Source organism: Cardiocondyla obscurior, linkage group LG01, assembly GCF_019399895.1.
Source record: "Cardiocondyla obscurior isolate alpha-2009 linkage group LG01, Cobs3.1, whole genome shotgun sequence".
Taxonomy (NCBI): Eukaryota; Metazoa; Arthropoda; class Insecta; order Hymenoptera; family Formicidae; genus Cardiocondyla; species Cardiocondyla obscurior.
The window spans coordinates 1,177,607-1,193,533 of NC_091864.1; the positions used below are offsets into that span (position 1 = coordinate 1,177,607).

General features: G+C 39.6%; 2 protein-coding genes and 1 long non-coding RNA gene across 3 annotated transcripts; 2 read left to right on the forward strand and 1 right to left on the reverse strand.

The window, feature by feature from the left end:
- Positions 1-1,589: 1,589 nt before the first annotated feature.
- LOC139101506 (uncharacterized) lies at positions 1,590-5,939 on the forward strand. The gene is made up of 3 exons (XR_011545558.1): positions 1,590-1,723; positions 1,798-2,010; positions 4,662-5,939. It is a non-coding gene; the product is annotated as an uncharacterized lncRNA (long non-coding RNA).
- A 2,037-nt stretch (positions 5,940-7,976) lies between these two features.
- On the reverse strand, positions 7,977-11,615 carry LOC139101249 (ATP-dependent RNA helicase DDX54). The gene is made up of 12 exons (XM_070654288.1): positions 11,501-11,615; positions 11,163-11,369; positions 10,688-11,064; positions 10,300-10,615; positions 10,004-10,214; positions 9,678-9,904; positions 9,411-9,602; positions 9,184-9,325; positions 8,923-9,115; positions 8,714-8,852; positions 8,484-8,637; positions 7,977-8,237 (listed from the first exon to the last, which is right to left on the reverse strand). Exons 2-12 carry the CDS (start codon positions 11,355-11,357, stop codon positions 8,062-8,064), a joined length of 2,322 nt encoding a protein of 773 aa, XP_070510389.1. The 5' UTR covers positions 11,358-11,369; positions 11,501-11,615; the 3' UTR covers positions 7,977-8,061.
- Positions 11,616-11,789: 174 nt separating this feature from the next.
- On the forward strand, positions 11,790-15,730 carry Cdc5 (cell division cycle protein 21). Its single transcript, XM_070654278.1, has 10 exons — positions 11,790-11,960; positions 12,053-12,318; positions 12,399-12,529; positions 12,605-13,107; positions 13,204-13,378; positions 13,490-13,930; positions 14,041-14,159; positions 14,351-14,515; positions 14,588-14,869; positions 14,997-15,730. The coding sequence occupies exons 1-10, from the start codon at positions 11,916-11,918 to the stop codon at positions 15,237-15,239; spliced, it is 2,370 nt and encodes a 789-aa protein (XP_070510379.1). The 5' UTR covers positions 11,790-11,915; the 3' UTR covers positions 15,240-15,730.
- The last annotated feature ends 197 nt before the right edge of the window (positions 15,731-15,927 follow it).

Below are 15,927 nucleotides of genomic sequence, written 5' to 3' on the forward strand. Positions count from 1 at the left end.
TGGCCGGCCTGAATCACGGTGGAAGCGCGCCGCGGATCAGAGCCGTGCCTAGCGGCTGAATCGCGAACTCTTCGCTACCCTGCGCGTGCACGTACTGTACAGCTCGCCGGACTGTAGACGAAGAAGAAGAAGCGCGCCGGACGTCTCTTTCTGGATCCTTCCGTTTTGCATGCACGAGAAACGCCTAGTACGAACGGAGACGCGCTCGCTCGACCGGCCGCCCTCTCGATCCGGATTTACGCGCACGTTACAAAACAATAACGTCGCCGAGGTAAAAACGAAGCGATAAGGCGATGATTTAGGAATTATCTCCTCCGATAAACGCTGATAATTTAGATTTATCGCGGCGTTATTGAATTTTTTTTTCTTTTTTTTTTTTAATAAAAAAAACAATCAACGTAAGCTCTTTCGTGGTTAGGTTTTCGTGGTCACTTCCTCTCTCGCGCGTTTTCAAAGTGACAAAGATCGATTCCACATCCGCCTAGTCGACTTCTGACTTCTTCTAACTTCTAGTCACGGCTCAAGTATGATTGTTGTAATTTACAGCGGATACGAGCCACTTACGACGTCGCGTGAAAATTCTATATCCTCGAATCAATTGTATCGCTGGCGCGTACGCGTTCAGAAAGCAGACCCCAATCGTGGTAGATTTAAACGATTGTACTTGTCGAGAGAGCGAGAGAAAAAGAGAAAGAGAGAGAGAAACGCGGATGGGGAGACAACGATTCTATTGAAGCTTCTCTTACGTAATAACGAGTGATTTTATCGCCTTCTCAGGCAGGCGTGCATAATTCCGCGACGACGCGGCCGTTATGTCGTAGCGTTGGTAATACTCATTGGCGTATTGACAGCGCTTCACTTCGTTGTCACTCTCGCACTGCTCGACGTTCGAGAAACACCCCGTCGACGACGCTGAAATGCAGGCCGAACGGATGACAACGTTGAAGATAAGAGATCGTAATTATCTACGATTGCAATTAAACAAAATCGTACTCCTCGCTTTGATTAGTTTACGACCGATCGAAGTGAGAAGTACGATTTTTTAACGCCGGTTTGTGACAGACACGATAACATTGTTTTATTTTCGTTAACTGCTTGAAAATTAGCTTATCTTGCGAAAGAACGCGATCGGCGATCTAGATCTTTATCGCAGATAAGAGAGAAACATTTTTTTTTTAATTGTAACCATTGTTACGTGGATTTTGTAACGTTAATTTTAATCGACGGCAGATTTTTCGATGCGCACGAGTTTACTTTTAAGGAAGGATTTTTGAGAGAAGGTTTTCTTTGATATTGAGCGTTATTTGCATATCTTATTTAAGGAAGCTTTTTTTCTTTTTGTTAGCTGGAATAATTTTCAACTGAGGCCAGGCTGTAATTTATTTAGACCCCGAGCTCAAAGAAGCCTTGCCTCGACTTTGTTCCGCTGTCCAGCTGTTTTAAAGAATTTTACCTGTTACCCTTAAAATCATCCATCGAGCACAGGATTTAAAAAAAAAATACCGTAAACGCAAGCTCGTTCGCTGCGGGAAGAACTTCTCGTTTCCGCTTCCTTTTTTTCCCTCTAATCAAATTCGTTTCGCTTGAAATACAGGGAGACAATAGTTGCTTTCAATCCGCCTCGAGCCTCGGACAATTCTCACTTGCGTCGTCACTCTCTCTTTCAACATTTATCAAGCAGGAAGAATAGTCTCGTCACGAGTCAAAATTATCTGAATCTCAGGTAAACTCTCCGGAGAGAGCAGGTGATAAGAATTGGAATTTTATTATTTCATTTGTTCTTTTTTTTTGTTTCAGGAATTGGTGGCGGTGATCGTATTGTCGAGCCTGCGTGATCTCGCGAGCTCCCCCCCCTTTCGTCTCCCAGCGGTGAAACGTCAAGCGGCTTAGGTTGGCAGCGTGTGGACGGGCTCGGTGGGAGAGGGAAAGGTCGCGCGGCCGCAAGTGCAGCTGCACCCGTGCGACGTACGGGCGAACGTAACATCGGGACCCGGGGGAGACCGGGGAGAGGTAAGGCATTAGGGTACCAAGCTACCGAGCGCGATGCCGAGCGTAGCCGCGCGTTGCGACGCGCTCGCACATATCCGCATGCTACTTTGCTTTCGAACAACAGCGGCCTTTTGCTTTCTTCGCTCCGATCCCCTCTTCCCTCCCGCCATCCCCTGGCCACCGTGAGCCCGGGGCAAAGACGTTTCGCTGGTGCAGGGCGGCTCCGACGAGGCTTCCCGTTTCGATGCCCCGAATCATCGTAGATTCATCGACACCTCCCCCCTTCCCTCGTACGTGAGAATGCCCGAATGGACGCGGTAAACGTCCCGTATTTTTAGCACACGTTTGTTGCACGATTTTTACCTCGAGTTCGGTTTCTCCCCTCTCGAAAAATACCGGGGCATATTTCATGGGTAATTAAACGCGCTCACCACGTTGAAATTGGCCAGCTTCCTTCCGGGGGTCGGGCATTTCTCTCCTGTCAAAAAGAGAAAGAAAGAAATATAAAATAAAATAAAATTAAACTCGAGGTGTTCGCGAATGCAGGACGCGCCAGCTGCTTTCCATCGCCTTTGTGCGTACAAACTCGTGGCTGATTAAGTAAGCGTTACATATGCTTTCGTTTACGTCGATCCGAGAATGGATTCCGCATTTTGCGACCCGCTCAAAAAAAAAAAAAAAAATACACCGCGAATATACATAAATTAATGCGTGTAAGCGGATCGCTTAATGACTCATCGACGAATATAGCCTGCTCGATTACGCGCGGCATACACAGAATCTCATATGTTACATTCGCACGATATTTATTATAATTGCAAACGATCGTGGCTCGTAGCGAGCAACGTGTTTCTCTTCTTCCTATTTTTTTTTTTTTTTTTTCTTTACCAACGTTTAAGTGGATTTAAATGGATTTCGAATCGCAGCCGCGAGTTTCGGCGAAGCTTATGACGCGGATTGTGACGCCGTTTGGTACACTCATGCATGCCTATGCGACGACGTAAACATTCTATCGCTCGCGATATCGCGCTCACGGCTAATGGACGTCGTTCCATACGCGAAATTAATGGCTTTTCGATCGCGGGGACCTCGCTGACTCACTTCGGCCGCGATTGCGCTAAAAATCGATATGCGCTGCTGCCTCCGCGCTGTTAAATAAAATATATTACCGCAGAATTACGTTGTAAACAGGTCGGTAAATTTATGCAGATAGCAGCCGTAAGAGTTTCGTCCTAGACTGTGAAAAGAAAATCGTTTAGCTTTGCGGGAATATTTTTTTTTTTTTACAGCCGCATAATTCTCGCGAAGCGGAGAAGGATCAAGAAGCTGTTAATTGCATTATTAATATCGCATTTATCGCGTTACTGCTTCTATTCATCGCTTCCGATTACCCCACAGGTATTCTATTACCCGCTTAACTACTTTCTATCGCCAGAGCGCACGTCGCGTAATTATATTCGCGATTGTTTTCTTGCCTGCTGCTTATGCATATTTACGACGGCTACTTATCTGTCTTTCATTCTCTATCTCTCTTCTGACTCGCGGGCTATTAAATTAAATCCGCGGCTCGTACTATACATCCGCTACAAAAATACCGTCGTACATGCGTCTCACGATATTAAGGTCTCCGGAATAAAAAAGAAAAAGAAGAAGAAAAAAAACAATAAGAAAGAAAGAAGACGAGAAGAGAAGAATCACGCACCTGCGTTCGTTATAAATCTGCCGTACAACGAGCAGACGAATGAAGATTTCGCTACATGGAACAGACATTCGGCTGAAGTTAAAAGGAAGAAAACATCTTTGGCCGAACTGTCCGATCGGAAATACTCGATTTTTTTTTTTTTTTTTTTTCTCTCTCTTTTCTCTCTTCTCCCTTTCTCAAAGTAACGGCACCCAGGTGGACGTCGTCGGCGAAGTTTTCGAAACGACGTGTTTATGCGAGAGGCCGCGTAACTCCGCTTTCCGTCCGGTGGCATAACCCAGCAGCCGCGAATCCCGCAGCGGAGAGGCGCGCGGGCTCCGGCGACTTCCTGGAATGCTCCACGCTTTCTACCTGCGACGGGCACAAATATCTCCCGGCGGACGTGGCGATACGTCATCGACCGGCGCGGCACGCGAAAGAGCGCCGAACGTAACGAGCCGCCCCTTTCACGGCCGCCTTGTCCCCTTTCTAGGACGCGGCGGCTGCTTTCGCGACGTCGATCAAAACGATCTGGCCGGTCTGCGATCGCAAAAGTGGTCCCTTGCGAAGCGCACCGAGCCTTTCGCACGCGTTCCCTAATTCTTCCTTTGATCACGTCGCTCGCGTCAATCGGTCCTTAATTGATCGTCGAGCGGCCGCGACGCAAAATCCGGGGTTGACCATGCGCCAAGTGTAACGACGAAGTAATGAACCGAACGCAAGGGCGGTCTGTGAACCACGAGTTCTTTGGCTCGCATTGTTTTTTGCTCGCATCTCGAATGTAGTTGCTACAAGGAGACTCATCTCGAGCAACATCGTCGGATCGGGGATTTTTTACTTCCCGTTTAATTAATGCTTCTTTTTTTTAATTCTGCTTTGCGCGAAACTTGCCTACAATCTTGCCATATTATTTATTTCTTTTTGTTGTAATAATGTATGAAGAAATAATTATGGTTTGCGTTTATAATAATCGCCGTTCGTTTTTTTTTAGTGACGAATGAAAGGCGCTTGGCTTGCTCGCTTCAAAAGATCGCAGATAACGAGCTATCGCGTCAACGAGATTCCTCGATTCGGGACGAGAGTTCAGGGACATTTGGGCGCATTCCGGAGTGCAAAGGGTCTATTATTATCACGACACGTCATTACTCTGACTCAAGCGGAAGGTAGTAAAAAGCGAATAACATATATATACATATATATATATTAAAATGGAACGAAATCAGTGGCTGGAGTTCTCCCTCCGTCTGCTTCCTTCTCCCACTCTCGGCAATGAGATTGAATACATTGAAATCTGCTCTCGTTAGAGACGAAGCCGACTCGTGAATTGCAGAGGATATTATCTCCCAGCAGCGTAATAACCAGTCGTAGGCCCTCGGATGAAGTAAAAAAAACAAGGGCGAGAGATCAACGCGAGGAAAAAAAAAAAAACGGAAAGAAGTGTGAGGTATAAAAAAAAATAGAAAATTTATTTTTATGCTTCATTGTACATTTTATTATACAAGTTTCGAAAGTAATCGCGAGTTTAAACGTTTCAGTATAACAATTTAAATACAATATGACACGAAATGTTGAGCCCCGAGGTCTCTGGACTCCGCTGGACCCAGCGCGGCGGATCGCTGCGTCTCGCCCACTTTCTTTGTTGTGTCGCCGTTCCCGTTCTTCCTCCCGCCGCCACCCCGACGATTGTTTTCGTCGACGACGTCGTCGCCGACCGAGTAAGAATGCCGTAAGAATGGGAACACGTCTGTGCCATGCGCGAGCATGAATTAACGTCGCGGCATTCCAATGCCGGGGGAGAGAGGGTGGTCGGAGGACGGCACGTGATTCCCTTCCCCCGCGCTAATATCAACGTGTGATAACGTGACCGTCGGCGGCATGTATGTTTATTCCTCCGCTGTCGTCTTGATTGCGAGCGAACGAGCGTGAGAGGATCGCAAATGTGATGGACGAGGATCGGCCGTCGCGGACGATGATTCGTTCGATGAGATCTCGATGTAAATGCAAGTAATGGATCTCTCAACAAGTCCTAACTTTTTAGACGTGAAGTTCAATAGAGAACGTTGCGTTCACCGCGCGTTTCTTCCAGCAGTTTTTTTTTTTTTTTTTTTTTTTATCGTGCATATAACGCGCGAGGAGTTTTCGTTACATAAATGCCCGGGGGCACTCCCGCACGGCAGAGGATCCCGTCGCGATCCGCTTTAATACCCGTAATTCGCAAATGATGCACCGAGTAATTGAGGCGGAGGCAGAGATTCGCCGTGAACGCTCGACTGCTTCCCAAGATCGAACAATACGACGAGAAAGGGAAGAAGAGGAAAAGAAGAGCGAAGGTCCAGGAAAAGACCTTGTGCCAATTTCCACGAAGATTTCGGACAGAACGCATAATCCGCGCGATGACCGCGTTCCATGCGGCGGAGACTTTGAAGAAGCGCGTCCGAAAATACTTCTCGGTCAACGAATTAGCCCGCCTTGCGCGCGCGAAGTACTTTCTTTTTTTTTCTTTTCTCTTATTTTTTTATTCTCTTTCTCTCGACACTTCTGGGTCCCTTCTCTCCCAGCATGCGAGAGCGCGTCGCAGATGCTCTCTATCGTAATAATCGCTATTTCGGGCCGGAGGGTCGGCAGATGTTCCCCTTGTATCGAAGAGCCGTGTAGGGGAAAGTCGAGCTCGGACGCTACATTCGATAGAGACAAATGGGTAAATAGGCGAGCTAGACATGTCTAAAAGCCTAGGAATGTCACACACTGGACGAGAAGAGAGACAAAAAAAAGAAAAGAAAAAAAACAAGGCGAGAGAGTGATGAAGGGAAGATGGAGCGAGAGAAAAGAGAGAACTAGTGACTCACGCGGAGAGATTGTCGACGTGAGTACATCCGAGTCACTCTTCTTTCTGATAACACCTAGAATGACAATTCAATGGCATTTAGGCGGCGAAAAGAAATCTACGGGCTCTCTGTTGTCAAAAAGAAAAAGAGAGAGAGCGACCATTTAATAATCTCAAAAACTTGAGATCAAAGAGACTTGAATCTGCCGCAGATTCTTGGCTCTAGTTCGCTTTATTAATTTCAACGCTCGTCGTGCATCGTGTTATTATTTTCTAGATCACAAACGGGGCGTACGTACGCGAGCAAAAGAAGAGAAGAGGGCTTTGCTGTGACACAGATGGGATGGCCGATCGACCGTACGCGCTAATAAACTGTTAATAATAGTCAGCGCGATCGACCATCAGAGATCGATACCTCAATTACTTGCATTGTATAATTTTTTTTTTTTTTTTTTCCTATATATAATCTCCGCTAGAACATAACGCGCAGCTTCTTTACACTACAAGTGTTCCGTATCGCTTATTGAAATCTTTAATTATCGAGAAAACATCGCGCGATAGACACGCTAGAAAAATTAATCGCGATAACGCAGATAATCGGAGGATATAATCGGCTTGTTATCATTAATATACTGCATGTGTAAGATAATACAAGCACATGGCTCCATTCTTATTTTATCGCTGCTTCGCAGAATATCTCTTGCGGAGCGCGACTTTCGCATTCAGAAAACTTCCTAAGATATTCTCGAGAGAAGACGAAAACGCCGCTCTCGCGGAAGTCGCTTATGCACGCAGATATTCCGCCTCGTCACGCGGCGGTCTCGTGATTCTCGCGGCAGCTCGAAGATAAATTTCAGCCGACGATCCGCTCTCGACGAAATTTATGATCGTATCCAGATTTTATTTTTCTTCGCTGCCGCTCGTATCGGCAAGCAAGAATGTGCGCGCTACTTCGATGACGTGGTAGTTTCTTAAGGTTTCAAGACTCACCGCAGTCTTCGTAATACCTCGCCTTACAGCAGGCTCCGAGGAGACCTTATTCATGCCACAGTGCAGCCGCTATGTAGTTATGACGTTGATGACGATGATGATGCAAGGCCGAATGTCCCAAATTGCATAGCACCTGTTTTAAGGTCACTGCGCTCTCGAGAGATATCATCGAACTGTTTGTAAGTATTTTTAGTTGATCGCATCAGTATCGTGCGTGATATATTAAAATTTATACCGGGCGCACTCCAAATACCATTCCCTACGAAATTAAATTACAATTCACGTATTGCTAATTGGAAACATAGCTGGTTACATTGGTAACATTTAAAGATATTCACTCTGATATAAAGTATACTCTTGATTCTTAACTGATAACTATTTGTACTATGTTTTTCTGTGCATAAGATTTTGGTCTTTTACTTGTTTCTTAATTTCAACGCGGTAGTACTAATTGCATGAATAATGGAAATAATGAAAGAAGGAAATCGGTAATTAGTAAAAGATATATATATAATATTAACAATATTGATAATAATGTAATTTGGAGATCGAAAGGGGCTCGATATTTCCTTGTTCCTTAATGTTTTTTACGATTCTTTTGGCCTTTTCGTCTACCGCTCTTCTGACGTTTCTTTTCCAGCAACTGGCGTGCCTTTAAAACTTGTTCAGGTCTCTTCAGTTCATTCCTTATTTTAACTTTGTCCTTGAGTTTCTGGTTGTGTCGAGCCCAATGCGTATTTGCTGTCGTTCGTACTGAAATGCAAATACAAGTATACCAGTTATTTTTATAAATAACACTTGGAACAAATCAGTATATATAATACGAAATGATAGTGCCTTCGCAATTTTTTTTTTCTTTTATTTTATATTTTAAAATACTTTTAAATATATTGATTAAAGATGTCACTCAACTAAATTTAATTTTAATTTACTTAATTAAATAAATTTAAATAAAATATGCAAAGTTAATCACAAATGTAATGCTTTATGTTAACTTACAATTTTTTATTTGTGAAGGTTCTTCTTCACTATCATCCTCGCTGTTATTCTCATCGATCTTGCTCTTCTCTTTCCACACGTTGTAGCGATTTGTTTTATACGTAGCAGGTATCCACACACCCGACTCAGTGCGTATTTTTTTAGCCTTTGGATCCTGTTGATGTAATGTAAAAAAATAAAATCCACACTTCATATTAAAATTTATCATACATGTAAGTTAATGAACGTACTCTTTCGACGGTGACCATTTTCTTCTTTTTTCTATCCCACTTTTTCAATTGAGTTTGTAGATGTCGAGCCTCTTCATTATCCGCCGTTAAGTCCATTTGGGCTTTATCAGCTTCAGTGGCAAATGTATTAACCGCTAGGCTGAAAAAACATCAATTAATACTTTTGTAACAATTAAAAAATTGAGATATAGAATAATAACGATTCTTACCCTTCTTCTGTATGTTTGTCTGGTGCAGAATAAGGAATATAATATTCTTCATCTCGTTTTGTTAGACGTTTTTTCTTTTTCGAAATTTTATATAAACTATCACTACTTCTTTTCTTAGGAACTACCACTGTGCTAAACGCAGCATTAATTTCTTCTGCGTTACTAGACGGCAGATCGACTTTTTGAGATAATTCTATAAAAATAAAAAAATTTAACGTTAATATCGTCACACACGTATAATACGATTTGCTATTACATTACCTGACGCTGTATTGATTTTATCGGTTTTACGTTCCTCCATTTTTTTGTGAAAATTATGAATATTCTCTTTGTGAAACGTTCGTTTCACTTTCATTACTTTATAATCTGTCGAGTTTGTCTTCGTACCAATTTCAAATATCGTCTATTATACGTAAAATATTTTAATATTAAAATTTATAATATTATGATGGCATATTAAGTGCTTTCATGGCGTATAAAGTACTCACTCCCTGTGGTCTATAATTTTTCATCCTTGCTATTATATCCGCAGCTGCATGAGGAATATCAGCATACTGGGGTAAAATTCCGGCTTCATTGATGCGAAGTTCTTTAATTCTTTTAACACTTTCTGCCGATGCACCTGGCCGTGATCTGATGTATTGTTGATAAGCATTATTAGATACTTTTTGCATATTTATCTGAAAATACATTATTTTATTTTTTTTAAAAAGTATTAATATTGTTTATATATTAAAATTTTTCAGTACGCTTACCAAATCAGTAGAAGTATTGTGCCAATTAATTAATTCCGTCAATTCTTCTTCTATCATAGCTTGTGGTAATTTTCCTACGGCGGATTCCATATTTTCAGCAGTTCCTGCGGTCGGCACTATTGTTAAAGGCCGGCCGAGGAAAAGATGCAGATCTAAGAGATAAGGATATTCATCCGTGCTAACGATATTATACGCTGTTCCAGCACGACCAGCTCGAGCACATCGTCCTGCAAAGCAAACAATCATAATCGATATCAAGTCAACTAGCTTTCCTTACTAAGCGTGTTTTAATAATAATAATTAAAAATAATTACAAAAGAACATACCCACTCTGTGTATAAAAAGTTTCGATTTTGCAGGAAAATTAAAATTAATCACACAGTCCAAATGTGGTATATCTATTCCTCTAGCAGCAACATCCGTTACTATGAGAACTTTTACCTTACCAATTTGAAATTTAGCTGCATTGATTTTACGCGCGGAGGGATCCAAATTCGAGTATATAAAAGTGTTAGATATACCAGCTTTGTCCAATATCTGTAAAAATTAATTTATATATTTAATATTAATTTGCCAAAATATTTATAAAATATATTTAAAAGCCCTACATATCGATAACTACCTGATGAATATATTCCACGTGATGCATAGTTTCCGCAAATACAATTGTTTGCGACTCGGGCTTGATAATTTTTTTTAATAAACTCAAAAGTACTGCTAATTTTTCTTCAGGACGACATGTAATAAAAGATAACGTTAATCCTTCAGGTATTTTACTCTCAACATCCAAACGAACTAGAACTGGATCACTAAGACCAGCTTTTGCAAAATCTACTAGGACTTTAGGTAAAGTGGCAGAAAATAATAACGTCTGGCGTGATTCGGGTAATCTGTTCACAATTTCTTGTATCTGTTCTCCAAAACCCATTTCAAATAATCTGAAATATAATTTCGTAATTATCACTTTATACAATTTTATATATAGCAAAAAAAAAAAAAATAACTATTACCTATCAGCTTCATCAAAAACAATGTACTCAATATTTTTTAATTGCAGATCCATTTCTACACATATGTGTAAAAATCGGCCAGGAGTTGCTACAATAATATCAGGATTTCCATGAATTGCACTAAATTGATTATCCATACTATCTCCACCTAATATCACTGCTGCTTTTAATCCTGTAAATTTTCCCAACTCCTTTATGAATTTTAAAGTCTGCAATGCCAATTCACGTGTAGGTGATAATATCAAGCCACGTGCACCCGTTTTTGCCTGTCTCACTTTGAGTTTTTCAAACAGAGGAATTAAAAAGCAAGCAGTCTTTCCACTACCAGTCCTAGCCATTGCTACTACATCTCTACCTTCAAGAAGTAATGGTATAGTCTGAAAAAATATATTTTATTTTAATATAGTTTAAGATCTATTAAAAAAGTTAAAATCTAAAAATAAATATCTATTTATAAAATACATTTTTGAATCACCTTTCTTTGTATTGGTGTGGGTATTTTGTAACCACGTTTGAGGACTCCCTTTAATACTGGAAAACTTAGAGCCATGGACTGAAACCCTCCAGATTTCTTAGAAACCTTTTTTTTAATATTAGCGATTTCATCGTCCTCGCCATCGTCACTGACCGCATTCGGGTCAGCAAATCCTACAAGATCACTGTTCTTCATCTCCCTATAGATCTAGAAAATAAATAGTGTCAATTTCAAGTAATTTTATTTAATATATACATATAAAGACATATTCTATTTTTTTAATTAATCAATACTTTATTATTAATTTATTAGCTCGTTCTTTTTATGATATATCTTACATTGAATATTTAATTCTTTGATGATCCACTTTGTTAAATATCACATGGGACAGACTTAACCTTAAATAATTTCAAGCCTAGCGAAATCATGGCGGATTTGCATGGGAAGCATAGGAAACGAACTCCAATCCATCATGTTTCTAATCGCCCACTCGTAAACAATAAAATACTGACGCAGCCAATCAAGATAAAATTTTGTGTTGAATTGGCCAATCAGTAACCTTGCAGTTCCATATTATTCATTCTAAAGCTCTAAAAACGCGACCAAATTTAAGTCTTTCGTTCTCTTCTCTTTCTGCATTGAAATTTGTTTCAGTTTGTTTGTGGCAGGTGTGAGTGCGGAAGATTTCTTTCGCGCTTTTTGTAATTGAAAATATATTTTTCCTTGATAAAGCGGCACGAATAAAAATACAAGATGCCGCGAATTATGATAAAGGGTGGTGTCTGGCGAAATACAGAAGTAAGTGATACGTATCAACGATTTCTAACCTAAAGCGTGTGAATGTATGTCTGTGTAAATAATTTTGCTAAATAAAAAAATTTTTTTTTCAGGATGAAATCTTGAAAGCGGCTGTGATGAAATATGGGAAAAATCAATGGAGCCGTATTGCATCCTTGTTGCACAGAAAATCAGCCAAGCAGTGTAAGGCTCGTTGGTTTGAATGGCTAGATCCAAGCATAAAAAAGACCGAATGGAGCCGAGAGGAAGATGAAAAGTTGCTTCATCTTGCAAAGCTAATGCCCACCCAATGGCGAACAATTGCACCTATCATTGGGCGAACGGCTGCACAATGCTTAGAACGATATGAATTTCTACTGTTAGTAGCTTTAAATTTTATTTAAATAAAATGGTTTAGTCTAATTAATTTTTTTTTATCATTATACTGCATTATTTTAGCGATCAAGCGCAAAAAAAGGAAGAAGGAGATGATGCTGTTGATGATCCCCGTAAACTTAAACCTGGCGAAATTGATCCAAATCCCGAAACAAAGCCAGCAAGACCAGATCCTAAAGATATGGATGAGGATGGTACATATTAAAATATATTATATATGGTCGTTAGATATTAATATAAAAAATTCTAATAATATTGTTTTTTTATAGAATTGGAGATGCTTTCCGAGGCGCGAGCTAGATTGGCAAATACTCAAGGAAAGAAGGCTAAACGTAAGGCGCGTGAAAAGCAATTGGAAGAGGCGCGCAGGCTGGCTGCTTTACAGAAACGTAGAGAATTGAGAGCTGCCGGTATCACAGTTTCTCAAAAGAATAAACGAAAACGTGGTGTAAACTATAATACGGAAATACCATTTGAAAAACGGCCCGCATCCGGCTTTTACGATACCTCCAACGAGCATGTCGATCCTTTGGCGATTGACTTTTCTAGAATGAGACAGCAACATCTGGATGGTGAATTACGGCAGGAAAAGGAAGAAATGGAGCGCAGGAAAGACAAGCAGAAATTGAAACAGCGAAAGGAAAACGATATACCTATGGGTATGCTCAATAATGAAGAGCCTGTGAAAAAGAGGAGTAAATTAGTCTTACCGGAACCACAGATTTCCGATCAAGAATTGCAGCAAGTTGTAAAACTTGGCAGAGCTTCAGAAGTATGATTTTTAATTAATTCTTTTTTTATTGCTTAGAAATTATATTTTATGTACTTATCGTTATTTTATACTTATTGCACTTATTGCATTATATAGGTCGCACGAGAAGTTGCCACTGAGAGCGGTATTACACTTTCGGATAGCTTATTGGCTGATTATTCCTTACCTACAAATGCATCGGTAACACCTCGTACACCAGCCGCCACAGACAGAATATTGCAAGAAGCTCAAAATGTCATGGCTCTTACGCACGTGGACACGCCGCTAAAAGGTTAAAAATATAATAGTATATATATTGTTATCGTCACATTTGTGTTTAATTATAAAATAAACAGTTTACAGAATTAAAAAATTAAATAATTAAATAAATATATTTTTTTAGGTGGATTAAATACTCCATTAAATAATCCCGATTTTACCGGAGCTGTACCCCCTACCAATGTCGTCGCAACACCAAATACAATTTTGGCAACTCCGTTTAGATCGCAACGTAGCGATGGGACGCCCATAAACTCGTTTAACACGCCAGGCGCGGCATCAGTACGAACGCAAAATGGAGTTTTAGCGGCTACACCCGTTCGCGATAAGCTTAATATAAATCCCGATGAAAATATGGATGGCTCAGAAACTCCTCTGATACAAACGCAATCAAAGAATTCGTTGCGCACGGTATTGAGTTCCTTACCAGCGCCATGTAATGATTACGAAATAGATATTTATGACGGAGAGATGAACGAAGAAAGTACTAATACGCCTGCAACTGAGATAATTGAGGATCAAGCAGATATTGATGCGAGACAACAGCAAGAATTGTTAGAAGAAAGTAAGTTTTTTAAAATAATTAAACACAGCATTATATTACTTTCTGATTATTTATAAATTTTTTGCATTTTTATTTAAATATGTAATTTATTTTTAACATTTTTCTTATAGAAAAAAGAGAATTGGCTCGTAGGTCGCAAGTAATTCAAAGAGAATTACCACGACCTGCGGATATAAATACGAATATTTTGAGACCGTATATGGATACACCGTTGACTGATCTACAGAGAGTACGTAAATTTTTTTAATATAAATATATTAAATCTTATTAATTTTTACAAATTATATTTTAAGATTATTTTAATTTAAGATATTAATATTGTTTTCTTAACCAGTTTATAACTACAATTTGTACTTGAGACAATCTTAATTATAACGATGTATTAAGATTATCGATTATAATTTCTTACATTATTTCTAGGCGGAAGAATTGATAAAAAGAGAAATGATTACAATGATGTACTACGACGCGCTGCACAATCCAACACAGTCAAATCGAAAGAGCGCCGCGCAATCACTAGCCCAGTCTCAAAATTATTTAGAACAGCATCCATACGATATTTTTGATGAAAATGACTTAGTTAATGTACGTGTAAAACATAAAAAATTATTTTTAATTTAAATTAATTATTAATATTGCATTAACATTTAAATCTAGGCAAAGAAAATGTTGACCGACGAAATGGGAGTTGTAAAAGAAGGAATGGCACACGGAGAATTGAGTTTAGATGCCTATACTACTGTATGGGAGGAATGCCTGTCTCAGATTTTGTATCTCGAAACGCAAAAACGGTACACGCGTGCAACACTCGCTTCAAAGAAAGATAGAGTGGAGGCGTGCGAAAGAAAATTAGAGGAGAATCGTATGCATATGACAGGTGAAGCTAAACGCGCCGCGAGGATGGAAAAGAAGTTGAAAGTACTGACCGGAGGCTATCAAGTAAGTAACACCCTCGATGTCATTTAGAATTGAATATCGCGATGAGAGTAATTGAATTAAATAAAAAATATATCTAGGATTTCTGAAGGCATAAATAATAATTATAATTATTTTGTATAATTAATAGACCAGAGCGCAAGTATTGACGAAGCAGCTCCACGATGTGTGGGAGCAAATAGAACAGGCGCATCTTGAACAATCGACGTTCAAGTTTTTGCAAACGCAGGAAGAAGCGGCAATTCCGAGAAGAATAAATGCGCTCATGGAAGATGTGAACAGGCAAACGGAGCGGGAACGTTCGCTACAAATGCGATATGCTCAATTGCAAGACCAGTTGCAGCAGTGTCGAATAAACGATAAGTCATCTTAGGGACTCAGTTTACTAAATACGCGCAGCAAAATGTAATATGTATTGCTTTACCTTGTAAGCCTGACGTCACGCACATTACTTGAGATATAAAATTTATACACCCGTAAAAGTATTACGTGCTATTAGAATAATCTATTCTTCCTTATCAGAGGTAAAATTAGAATTCAATATTAAAAACCCATTGTTCCTATGGTAGTTGCCATCATTAAAACTTGTTTTATTTAAAATATTAAAATTATTTGACGAGGGTGATTAAATATAGCAAATAGCTTTGACATTAAATTTTTTTTTTAGTATGTGCATTTAAACATTTATATTTTATAAAATGATTACAACAGAAACCTTAATTTTCTCTTAATATGTTGTAAAATATAATAAAACTTCTGATATAAAGTTATTAAGTAACAATGCGTATTAGAAATTTGTATATAAAAAGAAGATAGTATTTTACATAAGAAATAAACCGAATATGTCTAAAAATAAATATAAAATTGTAGACATTTCAGAAGTAACATTCGCTTAGCGAGGATCAGGATCGAGACACGATTACCGACTGGTTCGCAAAGTCAAAGGAGTAACTCAGTCGCTAGATGGCTGTCGTAACATAACGCCGACAAAATGGCTTATAATCAATATATTACTCGTGTACGCTCTCGGAAAAGAAGCCCGCATTAGAAATATATCAATT